At 48.2% G+C, this 16,126-nt stretch overlaps 1 protein-coding gene across 1 annotated transcript; it reads left to right on the forward strand.

Annotated features, from left to right (window-relative positions):
- The first annotated feature begins 131 nt into the window (after window positions 1-131).
- GGT5 (gamma-glutamyltransferase 5) lies at window positions 132-15,860 on the forward strand. Its single transcript, XM_066331221.1, has 12 exons — window positions 132-416; window positions 6,738-6,868; window positions 8,384-8,482; window positions 9,449-9,638; window positions 9,930-10,087; window positions 10,485-10,634; window positions 11,107-11,240; window positions 11,637-11,839; window positions 12,280-12,371; window positions 13,156-13,265; window positions 13,609-13,716; window positions 13,919-15,860. Exons 1-12 carry the CDS (start codon window positions 256-258, stop codon window positions 14,063-14,065), a joined length of 1,683 nt encoding a protein of 560 aa, XP_066187318.1. The 5' UTR covers window positions 132-255; the 3' UTR covers window positions 14,066-15,860.
- Window positions 15,861-16,126: the final 266 nt, after the last annotated feature.

The following is a 16,126-nucleotide window of genomic DNA, read 5'->3' on the forward strand; positions in this document are numbered from 1 at the left end:
GTGGATCTGCAAGAAAAGTTTATAAAAGAGACTGAAAAGCCCCTCACATCTCAGAGAGTAGGAAAGAAAGAGCGCAGCGTTCGCTTTTTAGCAGCTTTTATTGGTAGGAAGAATATAATTACTGAGAGCAGAGCCCACTGCCGTGGGACCTCCCTCCCAAAACTGCCGGGATAGATCCACTTCCCCCGGGCAAGGCAGGCGCCTCCTTGGAAAGGACCGAGCTCCTTCCAGCTGCTCCAGGGCACGGGAATAGCCATGACCAGGGGGAAGATCTGCTGCCTGGTGCTGCTGACCCTGGGGGCGCTGACAGTGGCCGTGACACTGGTGGTCATGCTGACCCAGCCCAGGTGCGGTGCCCAGCAGTACCTGCACGGTGCCGTGGCTGCTGACACCGAGAGCTGCTCCCTCATCGGCCGGTAGGTGCACGGAGCTCCTGGCTCCCTGGCTGCCCTGTTGTGCGTGTCGTGGCTCGGGCTAACAGAGGGGACGAGCACGGAGCACGGCGCTCCTGGCCCGTCCCCGCTCCGGGGCTGCGGCGCGGTGCCGCTCCCGGCGTGACTCCAGACGCGGGAGCAGACACAGCCTCCGCCTCCGATGCTTGCTTTCATTATAGTGTACCGTAAACCGGCAACTATGCAAACCCTTGGCCTTTTGGAAAGTATAAATATTTGTAGTAGACAATGCTGGTTTTCGTGGCGTGGGGGGGTCTGCTGGATAAGTAACTTAGAATACATTAAGGAGTTAGAGGAGTTTGCAGAGAGCTGCAGCCGGGCTTCAACACTGACAAGGAAGGGGAAGGGGGACTGACATTCCTGCCTTTTTGAGATGTGTTTCTGGACCAAAGCCTGCAGCAAGTGTGTCTGCTATGAAGAAAAAAAGCAAAGAGCAGGTTTTGATTGAAATTCAGTCAAGACAGTAGAAGTACAAAAGACATATTTACATCACTTGGAAAGAAAGATGTAGGTTAAAAAATTCCCTAGATGCCCAGGTTGTATGCCTTCAGTTTGTGTAAAACTTGTCTCTCAAACATTTTGACTCCCATGTTATTATTTCACTGCTCTTTCAATTATTATTTCACTGCTTCAATTATTAAATGCCTGTATCCATGAAGGCAGAAGGATAGAAGTTTACCTGTGATGCTGGATGCTCCAGCAATGGATGCTGGAGCTGTGTGCTCTGCCTTGTGGCTGGGGGAGTGAAATGAAATGTGGTACTACCATAATACCACACTTTGCCATGTCTCACCTCTGATTCTGGCAATGAGGTGCTGGCACAACATTTTGTGAGTAGCTGGAGAAAATATATACTGTGGCTGCACATATGTCAAGCAGTGAGATGGGGTTTTTTATGTGAAGCCACAGGTTAGTTCTTCAGAAAGCAGAAGTATTTTAAAAATCACTATTAATGGAAAAAGAGGGAAATAACCTAATTGTATTGCCCAAAGAATTTGCTGGGGAAAACCACTGCATTTGTTTTTGCAGCTATTGTAAGTTTTTAAATTTGATGTATAATCTGCTGGAAGACATCAAAGTGAGAGCCACAGAAATCTGTGGAGAGGAGGCAATTGAGCAGCTTTGTTTAGCTGGATACTGCTGCTGAGTCTCACTTATTTCCCTCCGTTCTCTGCTCAAGAAGCTCCACAGGCTTCCCCTATCTCCACCACTGCTGCAGCTGCACCTCCAGCACACCTGCTGGCAGCTCTGTGCTGTTCCTCCAGTCCAATGGACCAACTTAAAATCCCTACAAATAGTCTGCCAATGATCCCCACAAAATCCTGTCCTTGCTCCACCTTCCCATCACTTCTTTTCCCCCCTTTTGGCCATCCTGGGGCATCTGCACATCAGGTCCTGCTCTCTCCTCCAGCCCTGCCAAGCCTCTGAGACCTCCCCAGCTATGGCCATTCTCCTCCTTTGCCCAGGTTCTGCACTGCTCACCCTCTGCCTGGTGGTCAGCTCCACTCCCCTGCTGCTGTATGATTGCTGCTGCTTTTCCCAGTACCCTTTGCCTCCAGCCATACTTGGAAATCTTTGTGTCCAGTTCATGCTGTCCTTAGACTTGGAATGAGACAAATTCCCAACAAATGTTGTTCTCCCAGCTTCCTCTATGCATGCTTTTGTAAAAGATTATAATAAAAGCAAAATAGTTCATAAAAATGTTTCTCTGCAAGAAAGCTTGGGATCAACCCTTTCCTTGTTACTGTCATATTTCTTTTTTCATCCTACTGGCCCATAGTGGTGGCTTCATTTTTCTCTCTAGGAAGCTTATTGCATGCTCTGTACTGCGTGTGATCTTTTTCATTTCTCCCAGACACTTCTGTGCTGTTATACCTGTAAGTCACTTTTTAAGCTCTCAGCTCTTAGCATGTGATGGTCACCACTATATTAGATCTCAGAGCAAACTGCTGGGCAAGAAAATGATATTCTTTCACTGGTGAGGAAATCTTACATGGCAGTGACACTGGGAGGATGGCACAGCAGAGAGGCTCTGGCCAGGGGCTCAGCCTTTCAGAGCCCTCTGCTCTGCTCTGTGACCTCCTGAGGACTCTGCAGGGCAAGGGCTTCCTCAAGGCTGACTCAGTCCCTGATTGGAGCACCATGAGATGATGAACATGCAGCTGCTTGCTGCCTCATCTTTGCTGTTTAAGATTTTGGATCTATAGGAATTTTATCACAGCAGTAGCAATAAAATCCAGTTTCTGAGAGCAGTCTTGGCCATTAGGCCCTGCTGTCCCCAGCTGTGAACTGGCAGTTCATGTGCCACTTTTCTTTAGCAACAAGGTGAGTACAGGGCAAAGCCAAGCAGCCCTGGATGCCAGTCCCTAAAGACACACTACAGGGCTGGTTTGTCCCTGCTCTTCCTCACTGACCTTGCAGACCCTCTCTCCTGCTGTGACCCCAGGCTGTTTCCCACAGCCACTCCTTTCATCCTGCAAATCCCCTCTCCCCGAGCTCACAGGAATCCATGCGGGGGATGCTCAGAGAACTGGTCTGGTGCCTAAAGCCTTGGAATGTAAAAGCAGCACCTAATCTCTGACTTACTTACAGATTCTATCCTTTAATTAAAATATCTTGTGTATTTTAAAGATAAGCAATGTGCTCTGTGAGTTGTCAGGAATGAAATTCCTGGGGCACTACATGATACTCTGTTGATTTAAGATTCTTTCATCTGGGGGTCCTTGTGTGTTCCTAATAGAATTGTCAATTGAACTTACTGAGAATAACTGAACTAAACCTCTTGCTTGAGGAGGAATCTTCTATTTCAGTGAGTAGGATAGTGGGTTGGGGAAAACACCTCAGGGCCCATGTGTTTTCCAGCTCTGAAGATCGTGTTCGTGTACTCTGGAGTTTTGAAATCTTTATGCGACTCTTTGGGTCTCTGCAGAAAGTGAGCACTCTCAGTGAACCTTCAGCCTGTCACCATCCCTGTTGACAGGTCCTGGGCTAAACTTCCCCTTAGCCATCAGTGCCCAGCTCTCAGTGCTGAGCAAGGTTGGGTCTCTTGCTGTGTTTTTTTCTGCTGGAAACTGGGGGCTGAAAGCAACCTTGTACAGCTGTCTGGTCCAGACTAAGACCCTGCCCTAGGGGAAAACTTGTCCCTGAATGAAGTGAAACACTTTGATGAAGAGAGATGGGAGACTAAAGGAGAATCAGGGCAGGTTTTACCCAAGGATGTGGATTTGATGCCACTGTCCAGCTCATTAATTTGTCCTCATGTCAAGAAGCCTGAGGAGACAGGAGGTGATTGCGCTGTGACAATGAGACAGGTTCAAACTTCACCTCCAACTCCGAGCCACTTGTTGTTTCCTCCTGGAAGAGACTCTTTTTCAGCAAGCACGCAAAAAGCTCTATATTCCCTACCAGTGTGCTGTTTGAGCTCTGCCACCCACTGCTCTGCATTCCTTTATTTCCCAAATGGCAGAAGCAAGAGCCAGCATAAGGTCTGTGACAGATTAAGTAAAAATGTTCATTCCCAGTGGTGGGATTCACCGCAGCAAGGCAAGCTGACCTGGCCTGGCCCAGCAGCCATCTCTGATCCCGTTTCTCCAGTGTCGCCTAGCATGAACCCTGGGAACTGCCCTCCTTTGAAATCAGCACCCCCCGGGGGGACAGGGTGGTGGGGAGGGTGAGAATAGTGAGACTTTAACAGTCAGAAAACCGCCGCAGCCCTGGGAAGCTCAGTTCTAGCCAGAGAATCTGATGCAAAAATCCTTTCCAGTGATGGCCCAGTAGATTTCTGAAGCGTGTTTACATCCCCAAGGATTTGGTTTCCCTTCTTGTACGTTTTAAATTTGGTAACTGGCCCTTTTTTGCAGAAGCGGTTGTTGCTTTTGCTCTTCATAAATCCTAAGGAGGCAACTGCTGTATAATGGGTGGTCTCCCAGTCCCCAGCCTTCTTTAGCAGAAAAAAACCCCAATACAATTTAACGTTAGAGTTTCCAGTGTGTTTAAAGAGGCTTCAGGACTCCCTCTAGCCTAGGGCAGAACAGAGGGCTTGGTCTGTAGTCCAGTACAGCCCATCTTTGCTGCGAGCAAAGTGCCATCATTCACCCTTCCAGGAAGGCTCAATCCCTGTTTACTGCTGCTGGAGTGGGACTTGGTTGTTAACACCCTCTTCTGCTCCTTGTTATAAGCAAACTCCATTAATGACTAACCCATAACTGAAACTAAGTGGCAGGAAGGATATGGGACAAAACATTGTTATCAGATCTTGTCAGCTGGAGCACTGGTATCTCTAGAGAGACCTGGTAAAGTGCCCCACTTTGATTAAAGATTGTGCATTATAATTAAGCTCATTGCAGCAGAGATCCATCTAAAGGGAGCCAGGTGATGGGCCATAAATCCAGATGTGGTTTTGCTATATATAATGGCCCTAAATTCCCCAGGCATCACTTCCAGGGAAGTGGCAGGTTTCTGACTGGAAGTGAGTGAGACACGCACAGGGAGCCAAACGTGACACACCAAGAGCCAGCTCAGAGTATTTTCTGTTGAGTGTCGGTCTCTGGAGAGGCTGAAGGGAAAGGTGTCAAGGCTGGAGACCAGTGTGAATGTGCTGTGAATTTGGGTGAGAATCTGGTGCTTTTCACGCTTTGGGAAATGTGCCTGATGTTCCACGTTAAGGTCTCAATGCATTGCGTTGAAATGCACGCTATACTATCTCCAAGCTTCTTTTTAAAGCTGCTTTTCACCGCCAGAAGCATTCGTGTCCCTGTCACCAGGTTTTGTACACGTGTTGCCTCACAGCTCATATTCCAGGGGCTCTGGGGAGTGCTGTCCCGGGTCAGTGTAGCAATCCTTCTTCCCTCTTTTTCAGCTTTCTAACACGTTATTTGGGTCTTCTGCAGAGGTGACCCAGTTTTTTAGGAAGCCTTCGTGTCTTTCCTGTCTGTGGTCAGCAATTTACACCTTGTGCTCCAGAAAATCACCTCCCGGGGTCATTGGTGTGGTGAGTCCATCCCCTGCTGTAAGGGGCTGCATGGGGCAGCCTGAGCCCCAGTCTCCATGTCCAGAGCTACAGCCAGGGGGTTCTTAGGAGGCCAAAGGCCATGCAGAAAGCCACCCAAACAGAAAGCCTGATGTTCTCTACTATTTCTTTTCTTCCCACTTGTACACATGTCATTTCCTTACATGCAGCGATTCTGATGCACTTAGGGAAACAGGAAAGCCATAACCAATGTGCCTGCAGTATCCTGTTCCTGGACCCAGCAGGTCCCAGCCATATCAGTGGGTGTAAAATAAACACCAGTCTATATCTGTGCTTTGTGTTCCCATGCAAACTCTGGAAGCAGTTGCATTCCAATTTATGAGCTATTCCAGTTTCCCCTCTGGCTTTGCCATATCTGAGCAATAACCCAATAAAACAGTTAGGAACTAGCAAACACCAGTGCTGGCTACTGGCAGGCTGTGCAGAAAATGGCACCCCATTTCCACTGCAAGGTAAAGATATTTTTCAGATGTTCTTGAGGGAAGCATTTGTTGAGACATGTTTCTCTAACAACCTCGTTGCTGTCAGCAGCAAGAGGCTGCCTTTAATGCCTGTGTGTTCTTTCACATTGCTGTGCCCTGATAGAAGCAGTTGTAGGGTTTGTTTCCTGTTTGGTTTTTTTGTTTCTTTGTTGGTTTTGTTTTTGGGAATACAGAGAGCAGGGTGGGAATTTTTTTGTGCTAATAAGCCCAGGAAGTCACATTGTAGGAACAATGAAGTGACTATTGTGCTAGTTGACACGCTGTCCCAGGAGTTTGCTTCGCATGGACCCAGTGTTCCCACCTCAGGGCTCCTGTCCAGTTGACCAGCATATGCCTTTTTTAGGACTGGCATTTGGGAAGCTGGAGATCAGTTATTGGGTTCCTAGTATGTGGAAAGCCCTCTTCTGTACTCAGAGCATCCTTCTCCATGTCTTGGGGCTCCTTGCTGTCCCCTTTAGTCCACAGCATTTCTGAGTAGCTGCAGTTCTCTCTGTCCCATAACTCTTTGCCCAGAGGTAGTCCAGCCTCACAGAGGTCTGGCCCTGGCTGCTCTTTCCTCCTGCAGATTCTCCTTCCTTTCCCTCTAATTTTTCCTTCTCATTCCAGCAGAGGAAGGTGCCCCTCCCTGGCCTCACACCCTGCACTGCTGCTACTGCATTTCTCCAGCTGCTCTCCTCAAGTTGCAGGGGCCCCAAGGAGGCATTTTCCTGTGGCTCCTCCATTCTGACATTCCTGGATTTTAACAGCGTCTTTTTTCTTCCCTTCCCACCACAGGAACATCCTGAAAAGTGGAGGCTCAGCTGTGGATGCTGCCATTGCTGGCTTGATCTGCACTTCAGTGATGAACCCTCAGAGTTCAGGCCTGGGTGGGGGTGTCGTATTTACCATCTATAATGCCAGCACAGGTATGGGATTGCCTTGTCCTCTCCATGGTGCCTTGTCCCTCTGCAGACACACAACTGCTGTGGAGAAATCAGAACCCTTCCTGTTCTCTCAGAGCAATATTTTGCATATAAAAGCTACATCACAAACCACACTTGTGCTCTTAATCCAAAGCATCCGCCACAGGGAGCTGTGATTGTCATTTCACAGCAAGAACGTGGGTTGGAGGAAACAGCTTTGATATAAAATGAACTGAGCTTGCCTCTCCTTCCGCCTCCAAAGCAATCCCAAAGTAGATTTCAAAGCCTCACAGGTGACTGCAGCCAGGTGTGAGTGGCTGTGTGAAGCAGGCAGGAGGGGAGTGCTGGCAGTGCTGGGCTGGCAGTGCCTCAGCTGAGCCCTCAGGGTGGCACTTGGGGGACTTGTGCTGCCCAGCAGTTCTGGCAGTGCCTACTGACCCTGGGGCTGTGTCCCTTACTGCTGTCCCCAGTGCTGGTGTGACTGCTCAAAGCAGTGTTGGCACTTCGTGTCCCAGGAGATGCATCTCCACTTCAGAAACCTAAACCTAGCAATGTTCAGTGTCTGCTGGAGAGCCTTTCTGTGTTTGGCTTAAACTCCAGTGTTGTTTGTTGCTTTTATGTCTTCAATGTGGGAGTTTTTAAGTCTTGGCTTCCAAAAATCCCCAGAGCTTATATATCTATTAGTAATATCAACAGTGAACACTGTAACAATATCATAGTTTTAAATCCCCTGCCAAGTAGTTTCTCAGAGTTACAAATCTGGAAATGTTTGGGTGTATCTTATGCAAGAGCCTAATTTGGCAGAACACCTTTATTTTTTTTCTTTTCCCTTTTGGCACAGCCATGGAATTCTGTGTCCTGACAGCAATCCACCTGTGCTACCTGAGCTGTGCTGCAGCACAGAGCTGCCCGTGGCCATGCACAGCTCAGGCACTTGGCACTCCAGGGAGCACCGTGGGCTCCTGCAGCACAGGACTGTGATAGGGACAGATAAACACGAGGCAGAGAAGGAGGCAAGTGGAGGTTTGGGGTTGTTTTTGTCCTTTCAAGCTCCCTGATACATACAGGGCTTTAAATATGATGGACTTGCCTCATCATCATTTAGTAAACGGCCCTCCCAATGAGGTTCACATTGTGTTTATGACCCGTCCCATCTGTTGAAGAAGTGCAGGAACCTGCGGATGTGATGCAGCATGTCTCAGCAGCATGTCCCAGCCCATAAACCCTGGGGGGGATCCTTTGCTGGCTGGAGACAAGCTCTGGCCTTCTCCCTGTACTTTCAGTACCTTTAGGTAGGCACTGCTTGGTTTGCTCTAAATAAAAGCACAGAAGTCAAGGACAAGTTGTGCTGACACCTGACCCCGCAGGTGTACTTGGCACATCTGGCAAAAGGCTCCAGAGCAGCTCAGCTCTGAGCCAGCAGCACGTGCAGTGCTACAGCTCACACGTGTGACTCAAGTGTGACCTTCACCTGCTTCAGGAAAACAACATTATGCATTTCCCTCTTCTTCCTTCTAGGAGCCGTCGAGGTGATCAACGCCCGCGAGACGGCCCCACAGATGTTATCTCACAACTTACTGTCTAGCTGTAATGCTGGTTCCCCCCTTAGCCGTATTGGTAAGGACACAGCCTGGGCCACAGCTGTGTGCTCTCCTGGTGTGCACAGAGCTCAGGGTGGGGAGCTGAGCACCTCACTGACTTGATCTGGAGTTCTATTTAGTTTAACACACCCTACCCGGATTGCCTTTTGCAAAAGTAACTAAAAATACTAGGTCCATAAAAATTCCTGTTTGATAATAACACTGACAACCTGATTGAGGAGCCAGCACGAGGAGGAATCACAGTGTAACTTCTCTCCATAGGAAGTCTGCAGTTCAAAACTGGATTTCCCAAAGCTCTCATTCCCCAGAAGCTCCTACAGAGAAAAATAAGATCAATAGATGTCTGGAAACAAAAGAAATCAATCTTGTGTGCTTGCCCATGTCCGTAGATTGGGGAAGCACATCAGGGGTTGAGTTGCTGGGCTCAGGCACTCCTGCTTTAGCAGCACATCTTGGATCTTTCCACATTTCTTGCTGTATTCATTCTCCTTCCCTAGAATGTTATCTTTTGGGGTGTGTCCTTGATTCTGGAGATGTTCTTGTCCTTGGAAGAGCCTGAAAAGGAATCAGGAGCAGCTGTGGTTGGAAGGGACAGCTGGAGGTCTGCTCAAAACAGGATGATGTCAGGTGTTGCTCAGGCTGCTCAGGGTCTTGTCCTGTCACAATTTTGAATTTCTCCAGGGATGGAGAATCATCAGTGTCATTTCTCCAGTGCCCGGCTGGCACCTCCCTTGCTGCAGCATGTGCCTGTTGCCTGTTATGCTTTTAGCTCACCTCAGGCCTGGCTCCAGCCTCTCTATACCCCTGCTGTTCAGTAACAGGGAAATGCACGAACAGGAAAAGGTAATAAACAAACCCCAAGGGTGCTTTTAGAAGCCTTGGTTGCCTCTACCAGTTCAGACTTCAACTGGAGAGCTTTCAGAGAGGTGGGACCCCCTAGGCAGTGACTGATTGGGTGTGACACTGCTCTTCTGCTCCTCAGGTGCCCCCTGGATTGGTGTGCCTGGAGAACTCCGTGGGTATGAGGAAGCCCACAGGCGCCACGGCCGCTTACCGTGGAAAGCCCTGTTTGAACCAACCATCAAGCTTCTGTCCAAGCCAGTTGTCATTTCCCCAGTTCTGGAAAAAATTCTCCATCACCCAATCTTCTCTAGTCCAGGGAAAAGCCTGTGGTAAGACCCATGAATGAAACTGCAGTGGGAGGACCACTGTTCCCTCAGCTTCAGCCCCTTTCTCTGACATGGAGCACAGGCTGCTGCTGTGGTTTGTGCTTAGGGAATACTTGCTATGGAGTGGGAGAGAATCACAGCAATGGGTTTTTAAAAGAGGCTGCAGTGTAGCACTGCCTTGGAAAGTACATAACATAAATAATCCAGATCAGCTTTTGGTAGGAAAAAGAGGTCATTGGCCCTGGGTAAGAACGAGCTCATGCTGTAAAACTGATGAATGTTCTTCTTTAACAGCCCACTGCTGTGTGATGGTGAAGGATTTCTGAAGGCTGGCAAGACCTTCTGGTGGCGAGCACTGCAGCAAACATTGCAAACTGTAGCAGATCACGGAGCTGCAGCGTTTTATGAGGGGGAGATAGGAAGGGCCCTGGTGGAGGATGCCAGGAATGCTGGTAGGTTACAGGTAGTCCTGATACATAGGCCTTTCTCCCAGGCATTGGCTCACAGTGAGCCTGTACCAGGGGAAAGCCAACATATGCCATTTGCTTGTCACTTGGGGTGGTACCTGACATGGGAAGAGGCCACCTTTCCCCAAATCTGAGACCACCCACTGCTCTGGCCTTTGCCCACAGTGCTCATCCACTGGCCCCTCTGACTCCTTTAGGCTTTGTGACATCCTGGGGCTTGGCAGCACATGAGGATGTGTGACAGCTGTGCTGTGCTGGGTGGAAGGAATTTGGGCTGTACAGGGATGGCTCTTCACAAGCTTTACCAAGGCTCTGATGCAGGCAGCCCACAGCACCAGTACAAGTTGCTGTGCTGATGGCAGCTCCTGGGTCTCTGTTGAAGGGTCCAGTCTGTCACTGGAGGACCTTCGGGCGTACAAAGCAGAGGTGTCCTCAGCTCTGAACATCACCCTGAACAACCACACCAAGATATTTGCTCCAGGACCACCCATGGGAGGTGCAGTGCTCATGTTCATCCTCAAGGTATTGGAAGGTAAATTGCCAATAGAAAAGGGTCAGCAATAGGTTTTCAGTAAGGGTTGCTCTAGAATGATAAAATGCAATGGGCAGAAATGGAGTTTTTGAGCCAGAATGGGGCCCAAAGCAGCAGAGTGACATGCTATGCAGCAGGAAGATGAACTGGTTCACTTGTACAGTGAGTGGCCCAGCATGACCACAGCTGCTGCAAAGGCCAAAGGATGCATGACTTTCCCAATGCTTCAAAAGAAATGGAAGTCACAGTGGAAATTAGTACTTGAATTAGTACTTGGTTGTTTCTGCATCCACATCCTGTTAAAGCATAGGGGAAACTTGGTAAGAAGTGGGGTGGGAAAAGGAGGCTCCTTTCAACTTTTTTTTTTTTTTTTTTTTTTTTTTTTTTTTTTTTTTTTTTTTTTTTTTCTTACACTTCTTGAAAAAACATTGCCTCGGGTCTATTAACAAAATTATTTCATCCTGCTCCATAGAGTTTAAATTACATAAAGCATCACTGGAAACACCTGAGAAGAAGGTAGAAGCCTACCACTACATTGCAGAGGCCCTGAAGTTTGGCAACATGCTAAGATCCCAGATGAGTGACCCAGCCTCCTCTGAAGTTCAGGTGAGCTCCATGGTTTGGGTACAGTGCTACAGCACCAAGCAATGCTCTGACATCCCTCTCCTTTGCTGCCTGGAAGGAAAGAAAATAGAGCTGCTATATATAATAGAGCAATGCAGCTGAGTTGGCCAAGGCAGATGCAGGATCAGGCTGTTTACTCTGCAGCTTCAGCTGTAGGCTGGCACTCGCCTTAAAAGGATGTGCACATGCTCCTGCCAATGTTGAGGTGCCTTGGTGCTGAGCTTGGTCCATTTTCTGGGATGAGAGTGACCTGGGGCTGAATGCTGCCACTCCAGGGCCTCAAGCTCTGACTATTGGGGCTCAGCTCTTGAGGTCTGTGTGTGCCCAAAGACATGGCTGTGCTTGGGTGACCACTCAGTGTCCTTGCTGTGCTTGCAGGTGCTTGTGGGGACTCTGCTGTCTGAGCAGTTTGCTGAGTTTGTGAGGCAGCGCATAGATTCTCGTGGTGACCACCCATTCAGCCACTACAACCTGCTGGAGTCCCTCTACAATCACAAATACAAAAGTATGGGCACAAGCCACATCTCCGTGCTGGCTGCAGACGGCAGTGCCGTGTCTGCCACCAGCACCATCAACTACCCGTGAGTAGCCCAGGGCTTGGGAACAGAGTGACACAGGCCACGTGTCAGGGTCACAGGGCAGCCACAAGGGCTGGACACCAGAAATGCAAATCCCTTGGGTTTCACTGGTTTAGGCAGCTTCTGAGCTGTGAATGTCTTTTTCATGTGACAACAAAGATCTGTGAGCATCAACTCCAAGGGCTGTCATAATTCAGGAGGGTGCAAGAACTTGCTGAGGCTCTTGCTGAATTTCTGTGGGTTTAGCAAATCCCCACAGGCACCAGTAATAGGGAACTTATCTCTGTCACCAGCAGCAGCACAAATTCCTTTTGGATGCCTTCAGTGGGACACTGGCAGGCTGGGAGGAGACAGAAGTTACTCACAGAGTGCCAGGTACAGTTAATGTCATCCACAACAGGGGAACCCTGGGCACTTAAAGGCTTCACCTTTCCTCCCTGCAGATTTGGCTCCTTTGTGTATTCTAACCGAACTGGGATCATTTTAAATAATGAACTTGCTGACTTCTGCATAGCAATCAAAACCATTAAACCAGGTGAGCATCCTCATCTTCAGAATAAAAGCACTGGGCCAGGGGATGGACACACAGGCTGTGTACAAGTGGGCAGAGACAACCTGTAAACTTAGAGGCACTCTTTCCTTTCCTAGATCTGGATGAGAACAAGTTTATTTCAGAATAAAAGAAGATAAAGCCCTGTAGTGTGCCTGTGTCTACTCACATATCTCCTTGTATGGAAACACAGGAGTTTTGGTTTCTAACCCGAGAAATCAGAGGTTAAAAAAAATCTGAAGCTGATCACTGACTGATGGGAAGGGGAGGGAAGAAGTGAAGAAACTGCTGCTAAGACAAGCCTGCTGATACTTTAGGCTCATCTATGATTCTGAGTGTAGAGCTGCTAGAGGCTTGCACTAAGCTCTGTGGCACAGCAGTGTTGGTGCAGATATGGCTCTGTGCCATGAGCTGGCCCTGCTGCATCCCCCTCAGCCTGCTGGGAGAGGACACCAGTGCTGCCATGGCAGGATTTCTACTAAGGGTTCCTTGTCTGGTTGGATGAACTGCAGCATGTCCTGAATACTTGTAGGATGCCCTGTCCTGCATCAAGAGAAGCTTGTTTAGCTTGTGCCATAAAAGTCCCAGTTTCCTGGGAGACAGGCTTTCAGTACAAGGAAATTTTTCAGGAAGTCTTGAGCATCTTGAAGAACAAGCAACAGCTTGTTTTTCTGTGGGAGACAAAAGTAAGGCAAGGTAGATGAACCTGTGTCCCTCCTACCCTGTTAATAGACACGTGGAAAGAATAATATCTCTGCTTCTGCTCTAGGAGAGAAGCCTCCCTCAGCAATGGTGCCTTCCATCCTCATCTCCAAGTCAGGAGACATGCTAGTGATTGGAGGAGCTGGAGGGAGCTGGATTATCAGTGCTACCACCATGGTAAGTGAAACCCACAGCAAGTTGCCAGTTTTTTCAGCCCTCCCAAATTTCTAGCCATATTCAGTCCCTACTCAGCTCTCCTCAGATATTGACTCTGTTGGAGTCCAGGGCTTGATGCTTTTTTAATTTGCAATTTAGAAGTCACTAAAGACTGCAGTGGGCCAGGGAAAGCATTCTGGGAAGTATTATGTGCTTATCCTATTCTTTTATTTGCCCCAGGCATCTAGTATTGGTCACCATGAAAGCAGGATTGGAAGGACTGTGGGTCTGGCTCAGTGCAGCCTGTGTTGGACAGCCCAGGTTTTATGTCCAGTTGGGCAGTGTGGGATTTGTTTTATTGCAGGCGATTATAAACAAGCTGTGGTTTGGTTATGACTTGGAACACGCCATTTCAGCTCCTGTCATGCACACCCAGGGTGAGAGTGTCCTATTTGAGGAGACTTTCAGCAAGGTGAGTGGCCTTGGTGGGAAGCAGATTGCTTCTGCAACTCTCCAGGGTAATTTTTATTTTGCCTCTGGCTCACCTCCTTCTTGGTTAAACCTCACTCTCTCAACCAGACTCCACACACACATCCTACAGTTCCACACCTGGCAATGTTAAGATCTCAGGCCCCTGCCCCATTCACTCCATTTTCTCTTCTCTTCCCCCACAGGAGGTTAGGACTGGCCTGCTGGACAGAGGACATAAAGAAAAGAAAGATAAATTTGCAATGAATGTTGTACAGGGAATTTCCAAGGAAGGAAAATGCATCTCTGCTTACTCTGATAAAAGGAAGCTGGGGAAGTCAGCTGGATATTAGCATGAAATGCCATCACAATTCACAAAGCCACAGGAGATTCAGAACATGCTTTGCTTGGACGTGCCCAAAATTTCCTGTTCCCATCAGGATGTCTCCTGGGCACAGTCTGTGATTACATCTAATTCCAGCAGACTGCAGGCCACCCTCAGGCAATACAAGGAGTGAAGACAACCTTGTTTAGAGCTACACCTTTCATTACTTATGTGATACACAAAGAACATATTTCTTGAGCACATCAGTTACTCAGAATGAGAGAATACAAAGTGTGAAAGGAAAATTGGTCCAAACCCCACTGAGAACACTGTGAAATGGCCCAGCTGTATCTTCCATTCCTGATGGAGTCTTGGTTTCTTTCAGGCTGTTCCACAATAAGTTTATTGCTGGGGCATAGCAATGTGAAATACATAATTATCTTAGCTATGGACAAGAAGCATCTGTAGGATCAGGATTTTAAAATCTGAAGCATTCAGGCTTAGAGTGTGGGTTTGGAAAGGGAAGAGATCAAAATTCTACACTCTCCCTCTGTTTTCCCATCCAAAGAAGCTCAGCTTTTCCCCGAGGAGGCAGATGAAATGGCTCCATGGCACAAGTTGCTGCTCTCTGCCTCAGGGGTGCAAAGAACCCCACAGGCTCAGGGTAACTGCAGCAACACTTCCTCCAGCCCTGCACACCATGACTCTGAGAATAGCCTCCCATGGGGGCATGTGATTTCCCAGCTCCTGGATCGAACAGGCTGCTGAGCTCCCTGGAGGTGCCTCTCCCTGTGGCGAGATGGCTCCCAGGCTGTGCCAGTTCTCCCTCCTCAACACTGGTACATGAATCTTTGGGAAGGCAGGTCAGGAAGGCAGTGGAAGTGTTGCTTTTTGGAAACTTTAAAACTTTCTTCAAATTGCAAAGTATATGTGATCAGGAGATGTCATTTGTAGGCCTGAGCTCAGCCCGGCCAAGCAAACACCAGGACTGCTGAGAAGTGATGGAGCACTATCAGGATGAGCAGAATTCTCCCATATCCTACATGTTCCAAATCCCTGTTTACCACAGCTAGTCTCTAGTGCTCCCTTCAGACCACAAAGAGGACATTGCAGCAACTCTAAGAACTATCACAGAAAGAGAAAACCTTTGGAGAAGAGACCTGGATGCAAAATGTCCTGGATTTTGCACCTGGATGCAAAAGGCCTTTTGCAGTTAATTCATAATCTTGCCCACCTCAAAACGGCCAAGAGAATCAAACATTTATGAAAGTAAAACCTAAAACCAACAAAACCCCCAAAGCTCTTCAAATATGCCGGGTCAAATTCCCAGAATTCTCCAAAATTCCATTTTCCGAAAGCTTCTGAGCCTGATTGCCCTATGAGGCCAGTGTTGTGTGTGTGTCTGAAAGAGACAGAAACCAGAGCCAGGCACTAGTAGAGCCCTCCTCCTCACACACAGAGCCCATGGGACTCCTAGTTCTTCAACAAACAGAATCCCTCTGTAAACATTAAAACAAGAACACACTATTAAAACCCCACAAATTAAAACAAAGCCAGCTAGATTTTACGCCAAATGTTTTTAACCAAAAGCCTGTCCAATAAAGCCATCAGTTTACTGAAATCTTGCATTTTAGTGATGGTCTAAGTGAAGCTGACCAGAGGCAGACATGTGTTTTCCTTCAGAAATTGTACACCAAGGACTGTAGCACGGCCCCTGCCGTATCAGTCAATGATTGCTGAGTTACCAGATCCTAAGTGCAAGCACTTAACCATGCAGCTGGAAATCAAGTTACTCATGGATGGAGCAAGCTCCATGTACTGCCCTGCTCCCTCCTTGTCCGAGTGGAATTCATCTTAAATCCCCCAATTCAGGAGGAACTGCTGATTTCTCCATCAGAGCTGCTTACTCACGCCATGGAAGTGGGCCAGCATCCTGCGAGGCAACATCACAGTGCTGGTGAATGGGAAAGGAAACAAAAAGCTTGCCCAAAAGCTGACAAGTGGAAGGGGTTACGTTGACTATGACTACCAAAGAGACCAAATCTGTTTAATTTGCTGAAGTGTTCTACCTTGATTAACTCCCTTGCCC

Source organism: Sylvia atricapilla, chromosome 17, assembly GCF_009819655.1.
Source record: "Sylvia atricapilla isolate bSylAtr1 chromosome 17, bSylAtr1.pri, whole genome shotgun sequence".
NCBI classification, from domain to species: domain Eukaryota; kingdom Metazoa; phylum Chordata; class Aves; order Passeriformes; family Sylviidae; genus Sylvia; species Sylvia atricapilla.